Below are 22,714 nucleotides of genomic sequence, written 5' to 3'. Positions count from 1 at the left end.
GAAAGTCTTATCTTTTCCACTTCATCCTGGACCTTCCGATTATCAAAACTTCGTACCATCAAGAGCTCATTGCCATAGCTGTGCTGAGAGACTGCACATCTAAAAATGGTTACGGTGGATACGTAGGAAAGCATTTAAAGTTCATCACGGATTCTATTCAACCCAAACACATAAAAAACTCAGAGGCTTCTGAACTCGAACTCCTAAGCCAGCTGCACGCTTCTACCGCCAAAGCCAGATGACCCAGACCAAACAGCTGAGTCAGCCCCAGAGAGAGCCACGTGTCCCTACGGCCAAGATAGGTGACGAGAACCCTGAAACACCATGTCCACCACGCACATGGAGGTGATGTCGGTCCTGGCACATCTGACTGGAGACAGCTGCGTTCAGCCGTGATCATGTAAGTCATATAAACACGTCCTCTGTTGACCCTCACTCATCCATTGAGTCAATAAACAGGACTTCGTGCATACATGGGGCAGAGAAGACTCTGAGAGCAGAAAATGGAAAACGTTTTTGGAGCTGGAAGAACCTGTATAGATCATCTAGTCAAATGTACTCATTTCATGGACCCAAAGAGGTTTCATAATTTGCCCAAGGTCACAGAACAGATTTGTTGCCGGGTTAGCACTATGTGTCAAGCAAGTCTCTTAACTTCCAAAAAGTCTCTCAGATTTCAAGCCATTAATAGAAAAAACTAATGGCCAAAGAAGACGCAACAGGTACTCAATCCATCATGGGGACCCCGGTGATTTCCTTAAGAAAAAAATGCCCTTGCAGGATCCTCTTGCTATCACTGTCATTATAACATCTCTATTAAGCATCTAATTATTTGTGACCATGTACTAGGCGCTATATGAAGAGAGCTGCCTAGATATGGCGCATGCCTTCCAAAAGCTTGCGGTAGGAGAAAGCCTCCGTTGGAGTTTATGACATTAATTACATTCAGTATGAAGAATAGGATTGATAGTGTAATTACTGTTTAGAATAGACAGTTTCATTCCTAACATTATAAGTCAGCATCTTTAAACGTGAATGCAAATATAATGTGGGCACACACACATACAAATTTCATTTGGAAAATGACAACTTTGTAATAGAGCAATTTCTTTATGTCACCAATAAAATTTACCTAGATATGTATGTCATCTAGTCATCTCAGATGACGGAGGGCTTTAAATTGTGGTCCTTAAAGCTCAGAGGCCTCGTGGCTTTTCACGAAGTGTTAAATGGGCGCTTTGGGTTCAGGGGCCACCAGGCTGGCGCTAGACATTTGAAGACTCATTGATTTTCATGCATTTGCTTTTTATACTACACTTAAAGGAGATCAGATGCCGTATCTCCACATACGTGCATTTACCCAAAAGGGCAGGTACATTTGCCATTAACATTCACTAGCGACACCATCGCTCATGGTTTTCACGGTTCAGGTACCTATACCTGGGGCAGATGAAAAGACATTGTGTATAGATGAGAAAAGTGAAACAACTTCGCAATTATTTATGCTAATCGAGCAGCAGTGCAGAAAATCGAAAGGATGGGATAATCCTTGAGTTTGGCTTAGAGAACCACAATTGTGTGATTTTAGCAACAGATTCACCTTTGAAACCCCATCCTTTTGAGTCACTATTTTAAAACACAATTCACACCTGCTAAGCTGGGTGGTGGAAAGATGTAACTTGGAGTCCCGGCCCCAGTTCCATGACCTTGGGCAATTCCGTCCATTTGTTCTCTCCCTTTCGGTAAATGATCAGTGCCTCCCATGTGCCAGATGCTGTGGACAGTATTGTGGAAGTGTCCCCCACCCCCAAGATCTGAAGGGATTGGACCAAAGGACGTCCAAGGCCCTGAATGCCTGCATAATAATCTGTTTGGAGAAGTAAGACTGGAATGAAAAATTCATCTTGAGTTCAGTTAGATAAGCTGGGTCAACTTGTTTCCACCTGACACTGATAAGATTTCTTCTAAGATACTTACATTTACAGGTATCCCTTTGAAAGTAGCACAGAATTTGCCTTCACTCCTCTTAGGTTTGGTCGAGGTGATCTGTCCAATCATAGGGATGGTCTTGTCTTGACTGAAGGGACCGCTATTGCCGCTGATATTCCTGCGGCGCGGAGGATCCTCTGGCAGTGGGGAAAGTGGAGGGGGAAACAGCTTTTCTTCTTTTCTTCTGTTTGCTCTCCTGGATGAATTATTTCTGTGTAAACAAAAAGTATGGGGTGTCAGAAAATTTTGTCTCTCTCTATTCTGAGCTGTCCCATGATGCTGATACTTTCAGCTAAAGTAATATGTTGGCTGATGGACCTTCACTTGTGGTGAAGAGTATACATAAAAACATAGAGACATAGATATCTACAGAGAGGGAGCCCTCCCTACAGACTGAGTTATAGATAAATGCAACCATATGTATCTAAGAATAAACACGGGTCTTTGAAACAGAACTCCATGACAAATGGAAATGTCTAATGGAATGTTGCCCCAGTGTGATATTTGTAACCTTTTAAGATTACCGTTAAGTAGGTTTTTATGGAAAATCCAATGCAGACTTTAATCCCATCATTTTTTAGGCTGGTTCCTACTTACTCTGCCCTACGACTTAACTGCATGGTCACACAACAAACAGTACAATAAACAATTAGTGGAAGGATACTTTCCTAAGAAATACTATGCTTATACATTACACAGAAATAAATAATGCACTAAACACTTTCGGGGTACATTGCAAATTGCATGTTCCAACTGTTCTACCCAAGGCATAATGAGCCCCTGACCTTAAGTTGTTATACTGAAGTACTGATGTACTCCGGTTTACAAAAGTCCATTTGAAAAATATTTTGTCATCTTTCCATAAGACATCTGCAGTCCTAGAAGCGCTCCTGTGCTTTCAAACTGATTTATCTGCCCGTTAAGTGGGCATCATCAAATAGACTGAGACTTCAAATAAAACAGAACAACTAAAACCTTATGCTAGCTGCTTAACATGGTAATTGGGCCATGGATTTTTATTTTAGTTACTGTCTTAGACTAATCAATGAAGATTACTTGAATTTTCATCTTTTCTTAGACAACTAATATCGTACTGTGCAGCCATTTACTTTTCATGATTATTGACTACAATTTTCAACAGCAAATTAAGTCAACAAGAATTTATGTTTTCCTCTTGGTCAATTTCAGTCAGTGTCTAGAGATATAGATTTACAATATCTCAAAGCAACAAATCAAAGATGAACAAGCACTCAAGTGGTTTGATTTCCTGAGATGGTAGCAGTCAACGCAGTCCCGTCGTTCCACTTCTGCCGCCCAAATTTGCCATTTGTAACAATATTTGTCATCTTCTGTTTCATAAATGCGGCCCTATGTCAATTTTTGTCAGGCAGCCGGATTTTCAGAAAATTCACTGTTTCTGCCATTACCTTAATGGATTTAAATTAATTACAGGGGCTTCCCTGGTGGCACAGTGGTTGAGAATCTGCCTGCTAATGCAGGGGACACGGGTTCGAGCCGTGATCTGGGAGGACCCCGCATGCCGCGGAGCAACTGGGCCCGTGAGCCACAACTACTGAGCCCGCGCGTCTGAAGCCTGTGCTCCGCAACAAGAGAGGCCGCGATAGTGAGAGGCGCGCGCACAGCGATGAAGAGTGGCCCCCGCTCGCCACAACTAGAGAAAGCCCTCGCACAGAAACGAAGACCCAACACAGCCAAAAATAAATTAATTAATTAATTTTAAAAAAGACAAAAGAAAGAAAATTAATTACAAAATATTTGCCCATGGATTTTTAAAATTGCTTGGGCATGAAGAGTCGTTTTAAGATAGTGGTGATGCCTGATGAAAACAATGGTGAAAACAAGGATTAGGATGCACGCCCACGAGGAGGCTCCACCAGCATCAGCCCACGCTGAGTGTAATCATTACGGAGGAATCGGACTTTGGGGAATTTACATAGAAAGGAGTCAAGCATTGCTGTGGCATCTACGGGAGTGACTGGGTTCCTTACCTATGACCACTCCTGCACTACCTGAGCTGCCGGAGAAGAGGGTGGGCTGCGAGGGGAAGAGCTGTTCCCTAGAGGCAGTCCATTTGCCATTGGCAACTATCGTTGTGCTAGGCCTCCGCATCTGCCATTGTACACGGTACATCGTTCCCAGTACAGTACATTCAGTGCAACGGGCACAGTCATCTGGCCCCCTTTCCGTCTGTATGATAGCGACCTGGAACCATGTGGCCTTTAACGACTTCCTGGGTGAAGACACCCAGGGAGCATTTTCTAGAGACCACTCTGTCACCATTTTGGCTTCTTACTATAAGGGCACCGCTTGTATAGGCTCTGGCTCTTGTATAGGAGGACAGCAAGCAAGAGTCCCCCATTTAATGCCTCAGAGGCCCTTCTGATGGTTCAAGCCCCAAAGAAGGGGCAGGGAACTCATCAGGGCCCTTCTGGTGGACGATGGGAAACTCCAGCGGTCATAGGCTGGTGTGGCACCCTTTGCTAGGTTTAGAATATTCATTGAGAAAAGTGAATGTTATCTTATAGAAATTTCCAAGGATTTAGTCTGAAGGGTCAACAAAGCACAAAGGAGCAGACAAAGCTTGAGGAGAGGGCTTCCAGGAGAAGACCTCCGAGAGGTCTGTCCTGCTCCTTCTCCCTCAACTCCCGAGATTTGCCCGGAGACATGGATTTGCTGGACAAGTGTTAAGAACCCGATCCAGGCCCTTCCTGAATGATAAATGCCACTAGGTAAACACTGCTCTCCGAACTACTACAAAAGCAGAAAGATGGTAAGGACCGTGAGGTAAAACACCATTTTATGAGAACGAATTCGAATTACTAGACATCGATTTAATATCTGATCATCTCTCTTCCATGAAATGGGGACCAGTGACAGATCACTGGGTCGCTGAAGGAGGCTCGCAATGGGGACTGATGGTGTGGCAATGCCCCACAGTTCCCTGGCTCTTCCTTGTGCCCTCAGGTGGCCCGGCCCGAATAGATTGAATCTGGGAACTGAGGCAGTACCGCCACTACAGGGACACCACTTTAGCCCTTCCTCCTTGGAAAGGAGGAGGGCCCTGGAATGACAGTGTTTGACCACTGGGAAAGAAGTCTGTTTCCCCACATTCCTGGCCCACCCTGGGGGAAAAAGGGCTGGTTTGCTCCATTGGAAGAGTTACTCATTCTGAGAACTCCAAGTATGTGAAGGGATATTTCCGATCAAATTATGCCGGGGAACACAGATGCCTGTCACAAAGAGCTTCGGGTCCACGGGGAGACGGGCAGCCTAGGGCCAACTCTCCTTATTATACTGAGCGGATCTAGCGGTCATTGGTCTTTTCCTACCTTTCATCTCTAAACAACAAGGATCCAAACAAGTGTTAGCTGATAACTTATTTCCGACATCTTATCTGTGGCAGATTGATGTCCTATCACTGATGTTAAACAGTAATCTGTGAAATCAATTGTGAGCAGCAGTTATGGCCATATTGCCTCTCTGCTCTGGGCTGCTAATAGGCTCCCAAACTGGTCTTTGATGGAAGTAATCTCTAATTTTGAATGAATTTATGGCAATAATTATCCAGACGGAATGGTTCCAGTAGCTGACACGATTGTTGGGGAAATGATATGTGTAAGACAGAAGGACTCCATCACAGTGTTTGGTAGGGAAGGCTGGGGTCGTGTGAGTGAGGACGGTACAAGGAGGCCTCCTGCCTGACTCTGGTACCTTCTGCAAAGAGGGAGATGGGAGAAGAGGTACCAGCCGATCGGCATTAACGCGTCCATCCCTAGCCGGCTTTTCCCAGCACAGAGCTGCCTGGGGCTGGGGGGCACTCCCAGACAGCTCATCTCTCTGGCCTCCCCTGGGCCTCTGAGGAGTTCAGCATGGAGCTGCTAGCCCTCAAGCTTCGTATTAGCGTTGAGAAATGACACCAAAGAGGAAGCGGCTGCTGAGTCAGCCTGTTGAGGCCAAGGGGTTGCTTTCCAGGGAAATCTTTTTATTGATCACCATCAGAACTGGAAGTTGCCCAGAAGGAGGTGATTTGGCTCAAGGGATACGTGTCTCTTGATGCTGCCCCTTTTAAACTCATTTACTTCCTCTTACCCTTCACTCAGCGCTAAAAGTTCACTTTCGCCGATTTTTGGTCATCAGTCTGAGTTGGAACAAAGAAATGTTGCTAAAAAGCTCAAGGAGTCACCCCAAATCTGGCGGCCTGAGCGCCACCCTTTATCCCACCCTTGTTAGACTGGTGGTCAGAGACTGCTGTCAGGACAGGACTCAGAGACTCCTGTTTCTTACCTAACATTCCTCTGGGACAGGACCCCCTGCCCCCGGGCCAAGGGTTCATTTGGGATTTCTTAAGAGTCTGAACAAGCAAAGTATCATACAGCCCAGGGCAAACTCACTCCTTAGTGCTGGGAGGTTTCTGGGGGGGAGCTGGTGAGATGCAAGGTGGTAGCAGGCAGATGGTGGCCGCCTCCTCCTGGCGTTGCTTCTTCTCAGGGATTTTCTCCGCAACTTCTGTTGGCTTTAACAGGAAGAAAAAATACACACAGTTTGAAATCCATGGCACACGCAGACATTTAAAAACAACGAGCAAGGGAGACAGCTGGCTTCTACTTTAAGTCCTAGACTAGGTAGGGGAGTTAAAAGTGCACCTTTGATCAGACAGAAAAGCGATCAGTCTTGCCTCGCCTACTCCAACCAAGAAGCTGGCATCTGAGAGGGTGAAGCTGTGATGTGAGCCTCTGATCGGGTGGCACAGGGATATCATACCGAAAGTGAAGAGAATCTATAGTTTTCAGACCCCTCTTCCAGCAACAACGCCTCCACAAATGAGTAGTTTAGAAACGAACACTGCAATTCTAACACGGCATAAATCCCGTCCAAGCACCCTGGGGGGTTAGGGTAACATATAAAGGTCACTTCTACAACCAAAAATATGCAAGGAAGTTAACCATATGCAAGGCACACCTTTGGACCTTCAGGTACTGGTTCTGAAGGTCCACTTTCACTGCTGGTTGTGCTGCTGTCATCACTAAGAGCAGGGAAACAGTCCCTTGTCCTATCAGACTCTTTGGTCCTCCTTTGGACCAGACTTTGGTCCCTAGTTTGGAATACTCTCATTGAATAAGTCGGTGCACAGCTCAGAGATAACACCGTCTGTGAATCTCTAAAGCTGGATGATGACTTAAACCACCCTTGCAGGACTCCCCATGGCAGTCATTCAAAATAATATTACTCAAATATCACCATGAGATGACGTTACACTAAGCGACTACTGTGAGATCCAGAGATGCAACACAACGAACTTACTGGACACAAACTCACTTCCCCAGATGGACGTGAAATGGAAGAGGCCATGCTGGGTTTCACCTTATGATTATATCTGTAGCCCTGGAATCCAACCCTAATGTCTTGCACGTGAGGTTTGTACGAGGCAAGCCGACCACACAGGTCAGGGGGCCAAGCAGGCTGGCCAGAACGTGTGTCTAGTAGGAGCCAGGATAATCAACATATAACTGGGTTGCAGCGATCCTGATGTTTGGATGGAGAAATTAACAAGGCCTAGAGGATGCATGTTGACCTTAGGAATCCCTGGTGCCCTGCTGCTGCTGGTGCGGTGGGGGACTACGGAATAATGACCCATGAATCTGGCTGCCTGGGGAAGGAGCCTCTTCATATTCTCCATCACTACACATCACGTGCCATATTGGACGCTCTTGACGTTGGTTGGCAAACCTCGATTAGCCCTAACACTTCCTCCCTGGTCATGTCAAATACTGCATTCCCCACGGAAAGCATCATTGCCTTCCCCAAAGACTGCAATCCACTGTCACCAGCCTGCTGGAAAAGGAGACTCAAGACCAAAGTAGCTCCCAGACAGCCGCGGCTCCCGATCGCGTGGCAGGCCACACCCGACGGCTTACCTTGTGCTTACGCTTGCCCTTGGGGGCCGCTTTATCCGCAGCAGTGGCGGCAGCTGCCTGCCGCCTGGGCTTTGAGGCTGTCTCCTTGTGGTCCGGCTTGGCCGGCGCCGCCTGCAGTGAGCTGTGGCCAGGCACTCGAGACAGTAGGTCGAGGTCAATCTTCACCCAGAGATTTTTCAGATTCTCGTGATCTCGGAGAGGAGACAGAGGCTCGGTCTGCATGACAGGGATGGGTGAAAAAGTAGGCTCGTCACTGGGGACGGGCGGGTTGCTGCTGCTGAAGGTGCTGAGGGTCAGGCTGGGCCCGCAGGTGTCCTTGGACTTGGCAGTGTTGCCCCCAGGAGCCATGCAAGGAGGCAGGACTTTGATCTGCAGGGTCTCTTCCTGATCTGTGTTGGAATCAGACGTAGACGAGTCGGTTTCAATGAATTCCCGGGACTTCGGCACGATCTTGCCGGGCCCTCGGTACTTCTTCTTCTCGGCGGCCAAGGGGATGCTGGGCCTCGGTTCCTTCCTAGGGACCGGCTTGTGGGCGGCGGCTTTGTTGCGGCCTCTCGGGGGCTCGGGAAGCTCCATGCTTTCCTTTTCTTTGGGAGTGCTGCTGGAGATATTTGGTTTGGGCCAGGTAAATTCCTCAATGCTGGGGTTCTTCTCGACCCTCTTGGGCTGTTTCTTGCCAATTGTCCTTTGAGATGCTGTCTCGAGAGTTGTCGACAATTTATGCTTCAGAGCCTTTGTTTCTGGAATTTTGGGGGTGGGCCGTGGACGGGCTTTCTCCCTGATAAGACTGAGGAGAGGCCTCTCTTTGGGTTCAGCCAGGACCTGGCTGGGGTTTGGCTTCACCTTGACCTGGACTTCCATTGGCTGTATGATTGGAGGAGGTACAGAGATCGTCTCCATGGGTGTTTCATTTTGGCCGCAAATAAACGACTTGTTCTGAGATGTCACTTTGTTAAGCCATTTGTCCAGCTGCCACTTGTTGGTGGAGGGCGGCTCAGGCTGCAGATTGAGAAACAGTGGCAAGAATGAATTTCACCTTTGGAGAGAAGTCAGGAGGACCCTCGGTGCACTGACTGTTGGGTGATAAAAGCTTGGGCTGTTAAGTGACCATTCACACATTTAGAAACATACACGGACTTCACATTCATCACGTTCCCTAGATGGCCAAACACTCCACACACCGGCTCCAATCTACTTAGTTAAACTAAGTTCCACTGCTCTTCTGAAACTATCCCCTACTTTGGCCAGCAAGGAAGGAATTATTCACAGAGAGTTTTTCCAGAGAGTGGGCAGGGAGGCCTGGGAGGGAATCTGGTTCCCAAAGTCCTTTGGCGGGACTCATTACTCAACCTCTTACCAGGAGGCCGAGGTAGTGATCGCTGGTCCTGAAAAGAAATGTAAGCGTGCCTCAAGTGTAATTCTAAAGGAAAGGCTTTCTCTCTGCCAGACTGCCAGAGCCTCCTATACGATGCTGTAATTCACTGCAAAAAGAAGAGGCCTTCTGTATTTTCACTGAAGGATGAAAAGATTTGACTTCCAAAAAAACACTGCACTTTCCTCGGTGTATGGGCAATAACCAATTTACGGGGACACGCATGCAGACATTAGCGTCCGCCGTTAAGCCATGGAAATGAGGCGTCAGTTCGGGTGCTTGATTCCCAAGTCTGAATTCTGCCTGTTGAACTAAAAGAGCCATCATTTTTATTAGAACTCCTCTTTTTTGAAAGGCATCAGCTGAGGCTTATGGCGCCAGCCAATAGAGGGTGACAGAATTCAAAAGACTCTGAGTAGCCGTGATTCCAGCCCGCACAGAGCAACGGCAGGTAAGTGTCAAGGCAATCGGAGCGGCTGCTACTGTCGGCAGCAGAGCGCGAGGTTAAGGGCCCCAGCTCTGGTAGCACACAGACCCTGGTTTCAGTCCTGCCCGTGAGATCTTGGGAAGGTTCTTTCTTACCCTCTCAGAACCTTATTCTCTCAACTGTAAAATGGGATAATAATAGCAAGGACCCCATAGAGCTGTTATGAGGATGAAAGGAGAGAATCCGAGTCACAAGCTTCTCACGGTGCCCGGCGTGTGATCTACATTCAAGAAGTGTGAGCTATTATGATTAGCGGTAATGTTACTATGACATCTTCTTCTGTTACTCTTTTCTGATTATTGACAAACAAGCGTGTCCAGAGCCATGGAGGGATCTGTTTGCTGTACGAGGTGCAGGCTCAGGGGAACTGAGAGGCTGGTACTCAGAGAGGATGAGAGGGGAAGGACAGGGTTTTTAACTCCAAATTATAATTCTGGTATTTTGTGGGGCTGTGTGAAATGTTTTCATGAATTACCATCGAGTACACTTGAAGAATATTAATTGAAATTAAAAAAGAAATACCTGTGACCTTTCAACCATCACGCTTCTTGGGTCTTACTTGCCGAGGGACTTTCATCACTTCAACCTAGAGGAAGGGGTGGCGTCCCCAGAGCTAGAAGTGGGTCTGGACTGGCTTTGCTGATTCTCTGGAAGGTGAAGTTGCGAGCCCAGTGATTACTAGGCCAGTGTAATAGTAACGGGGAGGCTCAAGGCTCAGAGTGGCTGAGTGAGTCACACAGCGAATCAGTCACACGGCAAAGAAATGTCTGTTAGCGACCACGCGAGTACACGTGTTAGAAGAACAAAATGCTATCGAACACCTGAGTACTTTTCTGACGTGTATACTGTGCTGAAGCCCTCATCGCACTGGAATACTGTGATTGTTGTGTTGGTGTGTTTGTGCAGGTCGGAGGTGCTGCCTCGGGGCAGGTAAGCTGTGGCTGGGGCCCCGGCCCGTCACCCACCTCTGGCGTGGCCACGCGCGGCGCCTCATTGGCTTCACTGTCAGTGGTGCTGCTTTCAGTGTCTGAGTCTGACTCTGAGCTGCTCTCAGAGTCACTGGAGCTGCCGGATCCCCCGCTGGCTGGCGCTGCAGGTGTGGGCTGAGGCGTGGCCAAGAGCGGGCTGAAAGGAAAACGACACCACTTGGTCTTAGACCAGCTGGAAAAGGGCCCAGGTCAGCATAAAGGCTGATGATTTGTGAGGGGCAGGTGAGTGGAGCTTGCCATCCCATTTCACGGGAGGCCCCGTGAGTGACCCACAGGTCTGTCAAGGGGCTCTCATCTTAGCTATATGCACAGTACTGTCCTCTCGGCAAGAAGGGGCGAGTTGAATCCTCGCTTTCATCATGGGAGACTGAGGTTCAGAGAAGTGGGAGGGCTTGCCTCAGCCACGTAGCTATCAGTAGATACAGAAGTGAGACTGGGACCGTGGCCTCTCAGGTCCCTCAGGGGGCAGGGCTGTGTAAAGATATTCGCAGCCAGGTGCCCAGCGCCCGGCCCCAAGGTGAGCAGAGCTGACCATGTGAATTAGGGGATGATAGGACGCACTTCTCGGCCTCCTCCAGCAGAATTTCTGTAAACGCTTCTTAGAACCCTTACCAGGAGGTATGATCATAAAGGACCAACCGTCTCTAATGACTGATTTTAAATCTGTAAAGCAAGGCACTGGGAAACGGACACCACTTGCCGCTGTCTTTATTGACAGTCCATACTCTTCCTTACTAATCGTTTGCCCTCTGTGCCCCGTGACAAATCAACCTCAGCTGCCTCTTGGCACTCTGGGGTATGTCATAGCCTTTCTGTCCTTTTGCTCATCGTCTCTTTGGACTAGTTTTGTTCTGCTTTCACTCCAAAATGGGGCTCTAAATTTGAGGGGGGCGGGGAGGGGTCTTGTCCGTCTCTGTCTCATCAGCCCAGGCCCCTCTTTGGAGAGAAGTTTAATCACGGACAGGGATGAGCTGGGGGCCAGAGCATATTCGCTGCTGGGCTGGGCTGGTCCTCCTATCCGCCTGGCTGGCCGTCCAAACCTCACTGCCTCTCAGACTCCCAGCTCCTTGCCCAGCTCTCCCTGGAAAACCCAGTCCTGGCCCTGGAGGGCACCTGGTCCTGTGGCTCCACCTTCAAACTGGATAGAGAGGGACTCTAAGGCCCCCCTCTGCCAGAGACCATTATTCCTCGCCTGCCCCAACCCCGCACCCTCACTGGAGCCTAGCTCTCAACATTACAGCTCTTGCCCGCTGAGCCGGAGCCATGCTCGGCTGCTGCCTGGGAAGGCCTAGGATCCCTTTCAAACCAGCATGGGTGTCTCATCCGTCACCATCCAATGCGTACAGCCTTTGCATTACGTGTGCCTCGCGTCCCTGAAGACGGCCCCTTTAATCTCCCAGGTAGCTCTTTTCTTTCATATAGCCGAAGCTCATTTAAAAATGCTATCTGCTAAGTAAATGCTATCTGCAAGTTCATTCGTCTGCCAAATACACCAAGGGATTAGGGGAAGCAGAAGAAATAGGGGACTCTATCCCCTGGGAAAGTGTGTGTGTGTGTGTGTGTGTGTGTGTGTGTGTGAGAGAGAGAGAGAGAGAGAGAGAGAGAGAGAGAGAGAGAGAGAGAGAGAGAGAGCGCGACAGTGGAGCCAGGGATCTACATACGCTCAGTGCGCTTCGTTCGTTCCCTGCATTCCTTTTTAGTATTTATGCATAAAGTACCCTTGCATATTTATGCAAAGTACCCTCTAAATCTAATCAATTGTTTTTGTCTTTGGTTACTAAATAAAGACTGAGGGAAAAGCTTTAAGTGCAACTAATCCAGAGGCTGTGCCTGCCTGGCCTCAATTCCCCCCAAGTAAAGTTTCAGACACAGCACAGAGCAGCAGCAATACTCAGACTAGTGCCTGGTGGATTGAGAGACTTAAGATCTAACTTGTACTCCCATGGTTATGACTTTCAGGTGAAAAGGCTGTTTCCTACTTTTCTTTCCTATCTATACATTAATTTATGGTTTGTGTGTGCGCGTGTCTGTATACAGGTGTTCCTTATCCAAAGCCTTTGGAAGGGAGATGGATTTTGATATTCACATTTCTTTAAATTAAAAAAGTAATATGGTAGCCATACCATATCTATAATACCCCCCAGTGGGATCTGGGAAGCACCCTTTAATAAAACTCATTCATACTGCAGTTAACAGTCACAATGAGAAAAATAAAGACTTGAAATTATTACGTGCACATCAGTTTAGGTCAGGTTTTGTCATCAAATGAGTCTGTCTGAAAATAACAGTTCTCAAAACTTTTTGAATTTCAGAATTGTGATTAAGAGATTGTAGATGTGGACAGAAACCACATATGAAAAATTGACCGTAAATATATGTATAGACGCAGATACGAAATAAAGATGATTTGGAGCCTAAGAGTAGCCTTGACTGAGATCCAGTGAAATGAGAACTGAAATTATTTTCCCTAAGTCTTCCTACAGCTAAACCTATTGCTGTGTTCTCGGGAAGGATCTCACGGCCAGTCAACGTTGACAGTGACCACTTAGGGGAAACAAGTATAGAAAGAACAGGGAGAGGTACGTCAGCTTTTCATGCTCACACTGATGGACAGAAATACTTGGGGATGAGCGGGACGGTGGACTTGAATTCAAAGAGGGCCCCGTGAGAACTCAGATGGGGGGTGAAGGACTTCAACATCTTTATGAGAAAGAATTGCTTTCTCAGAGCAGTTGCACAGTTGGAAACAGGGAAGAGCCAGCATTGGTGGGAGGGAAACCCGTTAGCTGTTCAGCTAGTTAAATTCCCACTTCTGCTACATTTATTTTCATATGTCGCTAGTTTATTTTTCAAATGTATATTAAAGTGGCTATGAGGGATGCTAGCCCACGTAATGCTTGATTCCGCCTAGGAGATGAAGGACGGATGTGCAATTTCCACATTCGTCATTCCCCAACTGCATTAGACTTATTTCCCATGCACCATTTGCTTTCATATTTTAATAAATTGCTTTTAAAAAGAATGCTGGTGGTTACAACAAAGATAATAGGTGATACTAAAAACCATTAACATTTAATATATGAAACCACCTACTCCATAGTCTGTAAATATGAAAAGTGTACTCTGTGATTTCACCCCGAATGTAATAAAACTTCTCAAAGGACCTACGTTTGTGAACAACTTCAAAGTGAACTGCTCAACCTTTTCAAAGATCAGATTTTGCCACTGTGCTCATCGGGTGAGCAGTCTGTACTGAGTGGAGCAAAGCCTCATTTTAATCCTAATCCCATTTGGTAGGTCTTCACGGTCACGGGCCAGACTGAGGGCGAAGAAGCTGCCTTAGCAAGTCAATGACCCTCGTGGGGAAATCCAGGGCTAGAGAAGGGGATCAAAGAGCAGGCCAGTGGGAGAGAAGTTTGGGAGGTCTTTAAGATGCCTTCTGCAGACAGCATTGGCCCTAGTGTGGAAGCTTGAGAGTACTAGGGGGAAAAGATGGGATTTTTTTCGCGTGTTTTTTTTTTTTATGGTAAAATTTAAGTTCTTAAATGTTCCATTGCCATATACATAAACCAAAATTAAAATTAATTGCTTAATTATATTTACATAATACGCACCAAAGTATTATTATGATGGTTTTGACTGTCAAACGTTTCTATATTTAATTTCAAATATTCCCATTTTTGAAAGGCGTTTTCTACCTGTGACATAATGATGTGATTCCACACAGTTGGTTAAGGTTGCATAAACGCCAGTGCTTTTAGCTGGGACAGAGATTGGATTCTTGCTGGAAGTACAGGTCAGCTCCACGGAATCCTATTTCTGTCTGTGATTCTATCACTTCAAGAATGGGAGTAATCGTGTAAAAGATGGGTTTTAAGAGGTAGTTCAGGCACCTTAATCTCTAGACATGACAGTCTCTCTACGCTTACACTGACCAGGCCTCTTGTGCAGTCAACGGCTCAATATGTATGTGACACCATTAGATAGACAGTCCCGAAACCACATGAAAGAACTGGGACTACTTTGCCTAGAGGAGACTCTGGGGCAGGGAGGGGGGCGGTTCATGTGATGACAGCTTCAAAAACCGGAAGCTCTGTCCTATGGGCAAGGGAGTGGGCTACTTCGGAGAGTCTTCCAAGGTAAAACTAGGACCCAGGAATTAGAGATCTAGCCAGGAAAGATCTCACTTCAACATCAGAAAGGACTTAAAAATCTACAGCTGGCTGCACAAAGAAGCCACTGCTTTGTGGGCCAGGGAGCTTGATACCCTTAGGTGACCAGATAGCCGGCAACAAGGATTCCTGTTATTGATCCACAGAGGAGTTGGATGATCTTTAAGGTGTCTTCCAGCTCAAAGACTATGATCCTCATGAAATGAAAGTGCACAGGGGATTTTAAGGGAGATGGTTTGGACCTTAGAGAAAATGTGTGAGGAGATCTCTGCCCAATCCAATCTGCTCCTTAAGGCAGGTCTGAAATGACCTACTCTTGGCGGCACAGTCACAGAGCTCTTGTATGAACCTCAGAGGATTACAGCTGCCTTTCTGTACGGCTACTTCATAAATCAGAGTTTTCACTAATTCAGATTAACGGTCTCCGGAAAACCAAGCATCTGCATCAGTGCTATCTGACTCGAATCCTAATTTAACTGTAAATTCCTCTCTCAGGAGATAAACAGGGATGATGAATTGGCCATTCTGCTCAATCAAGCTGTGTGGGCATCAGAAAGGAAAGGTTCCAGAAGGGGTTATGACTTTGTAGTGGGAAACATATATGGGAAGGCTTCGACAAGCAAGTCCACAGGGTATTCATCTCGGCAGCATATTTCACAAGGCCCAGACCTTGCCAAAGAGACGTAGCATGAGATACTTGATGGGGGAGTCTATCAAGGATGTTGTTAAACCCTCGTCTTCAGTTGAGACTTGTACGAATTTCATCAACATGACCCTTTTCCGGTTTTATAGAGATCAAATGTCTGTCTACCAGATAATTTGAAATGCTTCTATACTTGATTCCATCATCAAGTTGTAAAGGGATGGCCCTGGGGCAAAGGAATCAACATGTATAGCCGATTCTTCCTCTCTTCCTCCTTTTCCTCTCTGAACTCTGGGTTCCAAAACTGGAACAATCTACGTGCCTCACCATACTAGGCCCCTAGAGGCAGACACTCTGAGCCCTGAGCCTTTCCAGCCCGGGGATGGGAGGAATCCATTTTGGTCTGAGTCAGTAGTTTTGAAATCTACCCCAACCCTCCCCCAGAAAATCCATTTAGCCCAACTGGCCAAAAGAAAGTGCAGGCAGAAGCATAATACGTAAGACAGATAAAAACACGGTTGCTCTGGTGGAAACAAGGGATTGGGCAGAATGTAGGGGAGGAAGTCCCCAGCAGCTTTTCCTCCGCCCTGGGATGGCCCCTGAGCGCAGTTTGAAAACCAAAGACCGCATATTATCACAAGCAACTCAGAATCAAGTATGTTCTGTGTTAATGCACTGGTGCCACTGACAAGCAGATAGTGAATAGCCATCCGCTTGTAATTCGGGCTACACCCTGGCATGGCTCCGAGGAGATAATCTTTGTCTAATGTGTGTGTACACTGGGATTTTGTCCTTTTGTCTGATTCTGGTGTTTGAAATGGAGTCTGCTCAATTTATTTGCAAAGCATAAGAAGGAGATGCACACCTATCCACTCACATTCATTTTCACGGGCAAGTTACCGTATATGACATAGTTTAAAGCCCTGACTGACTGAAGAGGTATGTGGTTGGTGAAATAATGACTCCCCCAAAGACGTCCAAATAGTAATCCCTGGAACCTGTGAATATGGTACCTCATGTGGAAAAACGGGCTCGGCAGATATGAATAAATTCAGGATCTTGAGATGGGGAGATGGTTCTGGATCATCTAGGTGGCCCCAGTGTCATCCCAGGCTCTCTGGGAGCCAGAGCTTGGTGTCAGGGAGGCTCTAGTAGATTACTGCCACAGCAATGGGCAATCGAAGAGGTTGTATCTTCCCAAGAAGCTGCAAGTTGACCATTTGGAACTTTCATGAAAACTCGAAATGAGCGGCTCCTCACATCTTTAGATCACCAGCAGTTAGTTCTATTTATCCTAACTTACGTGGCATCTTACTTCTTTTCTGAGGCCATAATGTTGAGTGACTTTGGCAATGGCTTGGCTACCCTTTGGGTGGAATGACCAGGCCCAGGCGCTTGTCACCTTTTCCTGCCTGTGCCCATTCTCCCATTTTCAGTCTATTTCACATACCTAAACAGCTACATTTCCCCTACTGATTTTAAAGAGGTCGTTTTAGTACAGTGAGAGGAGCATGCTTGGCTACTTTAATTTTGTGTGAGCACTTAATAGGCTAAGCACTTAATGGAAGGTTTTCAGTTTCCTCATCTGTAAAATGGGGTAATACATCACATAGGCTTTAAGAGGACTGAGTCAAGAAATAGAGGTGAGAGAACTCTGTTAACCAGTACTTCTCAACTTTAATGTGCTTACGAATCACCTGGAGATCTTTGGAACATGCAGATTCTAATTAGGTAGGCCTGGAATGGGTCCTGAGTTCTGCATTCCCAGGCGCTACAGATGCTCCTGGTCAGTGAACCACACTGAGAGGACCAAGGCTACAGAGGCTATTCAGATACAGACTGCTGGGAAAAAAGTAATAAGTTGGTGAACTGGAAACTAATGCCCAAAACACAGTTTTGAGATCAACTGTGGATTTTACTTTTCCATAACTATTCTGTATTCCTTTAGCAACAAAGAAAGTTGACTGCCTTATGTCATTTTGAATCTAACCTGGTCAAGTTGAAGCTTTCTTTGGGCAATTATTCCTGAAGAGGTTTTATCCGATTCCTTCTAATAAGCACGAGCTTCAGCTTACAAGTTTCCTGAGGCTACCTGCCTGCACTGGGAGTTGACTAAACGCGTAATTCTTTCCTCCAAATGTGCCCCATGGATCACTACGAGGGTCTGAGGGAGCGTGCCACTATCACCGCCAAGGGTCAGGGTGGTATTAAGACTGTACCCATGGTCATGGCTGGGAGCCTGAGCGTGATTCGTAATGGCTAACTAGAGATGGAGCACGTGAGGTGCGCCAGGAACCAGGTTCAGCACCTTCCCTGAATCTTCTCTTTGAATCCTCACAAGAGTCGCGTAAGGCAGGCACTCTTACTCCTCCCATTCTACAGCTGAGAATACCGAGACTTAGCACCGAACAATATCAAGTTGAAAACTAGTTTTAGGGATACTACGGGGCAAACTTCATCATGCAGTTTCAAAGGAATGGAAAAAACCAAGGCATCTGGATCCCGCCTCACTGCAGTATGAAGTGAGGTGGCGCTACGGAGAGCGTCAGCGCGTGGCCAGCAAGCCTGGTCAATGGTGGCTAATGGGCCGTTTATGTCTTGAGAACATCACAATTTGCATTAGGGAGAATAAACCGGTATTCAATTTTTTTTCTGGAAATAACTAAAAGCCACAGTGACTTTTCTGCTATCGGTCAGAACTGTTTCAACAAACAGGTGAAAAAAACTGTTACACAGCCAAGCATTTTTGTCCGTTTTGCCTTTAAAGTCTACTTTTTAAAATGGGGGCAAGGGAGAGAATGAAGGTAAGCAAGTGGACAGAACTCCGACTCCCGTGACCCCGTCTCCAGCAAAGCAGAGAATGAACGGTTGGCAGCTCACATTCGTAAGGAACCCAGAGAGGGCCGGATGTCAGGAACCCATAACAAGGTCGAAGCGCTCCCATAAAGAATTCCATCAGTCACCAATCCCAGGGGGAGCAGTGGATGACTCTGACTGGGTGACTTAAACCCAGACGCTGCTCCCCTGCAGGAATCTTGCCATTGTGTCTATAGGATGGAGCCCAACTCCCCGTCAGGAGAGCCCCAGCCATGGGCAGCCTGAGTTCCCCAGGAGAGTACAGAACGGGCTGCTGATAGGCTCAGAGCCGTCGGCACGAGCCTCTGCCTTTTCCCGTGCTGAGGACTTCTTTCTGTCACCCATGATGCTCAGAGCTGCCTCTCGACTGGAAAAGTGGGCATCCCTCTTCCAATCTCTCCCTAGACTACATTTCTTCTTTGCTGTCTCCCAACGCCAATCTCCTTATCAGTAATGTCTGCTCCCCTTCATGTCTGATCTGTTACCTGATGTATCAGAGACACTTGATCTGGAGGGTGAGCTTCTAAGGCCAGAGGCTTTACCAACCACACACACACTCTGTACAATGTGTGGTGCGCTTAAGACACCCTAGAGTAAAGCCATATAGAGGTCTTCTCTGTAAGATCTCTAAGGAGAATTGTCCCCGGGCGCACCCACTGCCTGTGGTTCCAACAGGAGATCATCATCATTGGAGCAACAAGACCAAATACTTTTTAAGTGCAGAGCACTTGATAATGTTCCAGTATTTTCACTCCCGTGACCTCACGTGATTGCTACAAGAACACTGGGCGGGGGAGAGGTGGAATGGGTAACCCCATTTTACCACTTTACCCATGATGCTCCAGGACCTCTTAGCCATGACATGGGGCTGGGCTCTGAGGCAGAGTGAGTGGTGGTGGGTTTCACCAAGCTACTGGGACGCTTTCTTAAACTGCAAGTCTAGCTTGAGGAAAGGAAAAGAATCCAGGATCCACTACAAAATCCACCCTGTAATCATACCAAAAAGCAACAGGAACACAGAGTTAATCCCAAATGTTTTCTTCAAGTGACCTAATGAGATGGATTGCAAGAATCCAGTGTTCAAAACACTGAAGGCAATCCGTCCCTTAGGCTAAGAAAAGCCTGTTGCATTTGACTCCTGAGAATGACAAAACTCACGGAGGCTAGAAGAAAAGATTTCCAGTTTACAGCTGATAACTCTTTCCACACAGAGTAGTAGTTTGTAAAGATGAAATAGGGGAAATTTAAATGTCCTTTATGTTTCACATCATTGTGTTTCTTCAAATATTGTATTTGTCTTTAAACAGGTAAGAAACATGGTACTGAATTCAAAAGCTACAGTAAGGGATACAATGAAAAGTACATCTTCTGCCCCTCTACTGTCACGTCACCCAATTTTCCAAAGTTTTCCACTGTTATCAGTTTCTTATGGTTCCTCCAATGGTACTTCATATATTTATGAATATTAATAGGTGTGCTTTTCAATGAAAAGCTTTTACGTTATAAAAGTAATACTTACAAAATAAAATTCCTGTATATGGGATGACAGGGTATCCAATGAATGGCATTCCAAGTCATATACACGATTTCTAAATTAAAACCTATATAGTTTCCTTACTGAATGTGCCTTCATAATTATGCCTGAAATATAAATAAAAGCATTCGAATACCTAAGCGAATGGCAAAAATTGCACCTTGCAAAACTGCAGTGTCTAACCCTAACACGAGGAAGAGGCAGTAACGTTAGCCCAGAGCCATGAGGGGCAGAAGCTGCCCAGACAGCCCTTCTGGGTGAGACCAGGCTGCAGATTCCCCGTCAAGAAACAGTGGCTGACTGTCCTCCACTGTGACGCTTCTTAAAGCCGTGGTCAACACAGGATGGTTTCACTTCCTCACCACTACAGACTTCTATAGGCCCAGTAATCAGGCTTTGTAACTCTTTGGCCTACTGAAACTGCTTTCTTTTTTTGTGTGTGGTGCGTGCGTGTGTGTGCGTGTGTCTTGCAGGCACTTTGTATAATGGGAAGTTTAATGTCAGGAGGTATGTGGTGCAATAGGAAAACCAAGAACAGAAGTCATCGTACATTCAGGCCTCCAGGAACTGGGGTTGTGTGCAAACCAGACCTGGGACCCACGGCAGCAGGACGGACCACTCTTGTGCTCCAGAAGTGTGACTCGGCTATTCTGCACGTGTTGGTGCCTGACATCACCAACACACTTATTCTTTCTATTATTTTTTTCTCTACCTTATAGCTTCTCTTCCCTTATAGTACCTGCTTCCTTCTGACTTTGACCTCATACGGTCCCAACCCCAACTTATTCTTTTCCACCGTTAATCCTTTCTAATTCAGTTTTTTTATTATGATTTATTTATTTTTCTTATTAGTCATCCATTTTATCCCCATCAGTGTACATATGTCAATCCCAATCTCCCAATTCATCACAGCACCACCGCCCCGCCGCTTTCCCCCCCTTGGTGTCCATACGTTTGTGCTCTACATCTGTGTCTCAATTTCCGCCCTGCAAACCGGTTCACGTGTACCATTTCTCTAGGTTCCACATCTATGCGCTAATATACGGTCTTTGTTTCTCTCTCTCTGACTTCCTTCACTCTGTAGGACAGTCTCGAGATCCATCCACGTCTCTACAAATGACCCAACTTCGTGAAACTGCTTTCTTAATTACTACCAACAGCCCCTGTCCTGCCCACTCCCTGTTGCAAATCAGATTCCGTTCTCACTTTCCTCGGCCTCGCTCCGTATTAGATTAGAAGCCTTGAGTTATTTTGTACTTGGCCCCAGTGACCATATACGGCACGAGATCTCTTGGTGTCAGAATTTACCATGACTTCCTTGCGGAGAGATGCAGCTTTTATCTACAGGATGTTCAGAGATCTTTTTCCATTACCCCTCTACTTTAGGGCCAGTCTTTATTTCCCTCTCTTCCCATGCCTTTGCTTACGCTGTTGTTTTCGGTCTAGAATGACACTTTTTCCTTCTCTTCTGCTTCCTTAAATCTTTATCCTTTAAGCTCAAATTCCCGAGGTCTTCCTCGGGTTCCTCGAAGAACCCGAGGTCTTCGCCATGACTTTAATTCTCCCAGATACTACGTCCCTGTTCTGATTTCTTTTCACTAACTTCATCACAGTTTATCACTTCATTATTCTCGAATTATGACAGTGTGCTAACCTTCTGCCTGCTCGCCTGCACTGTAAATTCCTCGATGGCAGGGGCTGGACTCTACCGTCACTTTCTGTATCGCTGGCACGATAACTTGTATATAATCTTCTTGTTACGAAAACACACTCCACGTGGCCTCACAATGAACAGAAAATCAGCACAAACAAGGTCACCTGGTAAAGAGCAATACTTAACTATGAAGTGTCTATGTACTGCCGACTCTCAACAGAAGTCATACTTGGGCCAGCCTACCCAACCCCCAAACATCCTGAGTCAGACGTTCATCTGATGAACATAATTAAGCAAATAGGTTGTCTGATGATGGATTTGTAACCTCTCAACTGGTTGGATGGCTGTTGGCCCGTCACAGCGCCTGACTCTTTCTTCAGCTTCAGTTCTACTGACAAAACGTAACATATTTGGATGGACAGTTTTAATGTAATTGGTATTTTGAGCAACAGATGTCCATGGGTCACGGGGTGCAATGTTCATGCATGAACATAAGAAATAAATGGTGTGGCTCTTACTGAAAATGAATGCCATCTATACACAGGCTTTCCCATTTTTAATTAAAATGATGATTCCATTATTTCGATTTGTGTGAAACATGAGCTACCCTCGTCATATCATTTTGATACATTAACCAGCCCAGTCTACACTGTGCCTGATATTAACTCCCTTTCTAGTTGATGATTTTTCTAGTGGCATAATTAATTTCCTCATGGAAGAGAAAGTATTCAATCAATTTGGGATTAAATTTGAGGTTGAAGGACTTTCACAAAAGACAGAACTAAATCTCCTAGCCCACATGCATTGCTAATTGTGACACACTCACATTAGGAACAAGAAGGTGTTCCCTTCCCATGATAAATGGGCCTGAAAATCCTCCCCAGCATTTACAATAAATCACAAAGACCATTAATAAACAGGCATGGCAAGAAAAGACAGATTCTACAAGAATTCACTCCCATTCTTTGCCTAAGACTACCAATGTCATATTTAAAGCTGACATCTTAAGTCTTCTATACAGAAGCCCTCCAAGTCAAAAGTCCAGCTATTTTAAACAGAATTTCCTACACCTGTTATTTTGA

General features: G+C 46.2%; 1 protein-coding gene across 5 annotated transcripts in view; it reads right to left on the bottom strand.

The window, feature by feature from the left end:
• Nucleotides 1–22,714, bottom strand: part of AFF2 (ALF transcription elongation factor 2) — a gene marked incomplete at its 3' end in the record, with an annotated part of 487,225 nt that overhangs the window by 23,560 nt on the left and 440,951 nt on the right. For 4 of the 5 annotated variants that reach the window (XM_082865217.1, XM_082865220.1, XM_082865216.1 and 1 more), the window contains 4 exons: nt 10,750–10,909; nt 7,926–8,924; nt 6,402–6,523; nt 1,978–2,200 (listed from right to left, as the gene is read on the bottom strand). In XM_082865217.1, coding sequence (XP_082721343.1) covers nt 1,978–2,200; nt 6,402–6,523; nt 7,926–8,924; nt 10,750–10,909 — 1,504 coding nt within the window. The remainder of the gene's footprint in view (nt 1–1,977; nt 2,201–6,401; nt 6,524–7,925; nt 8,925–10,749; nt 10,910–22,714) is intronic. The other variant, XM_082865219.1, reaches the window with a different exon arrangement.

This window comes from Leucopleurus acutus (genome assembly GCF_964270905.1).
Source record: "Leucopleurus acutus genome assembly, chromosome: X".
In the NCBI taxonomy this organism is placed as follows: Eukaryota; Metazoa; Chordata; class Mammalia; order Artiodactyla; family Delphinidae; genus Leucopleurus; species Leucopleurus acutus.
This window is presented reverse-complemented; position numbering and strand designations above follow the sequence as displayed.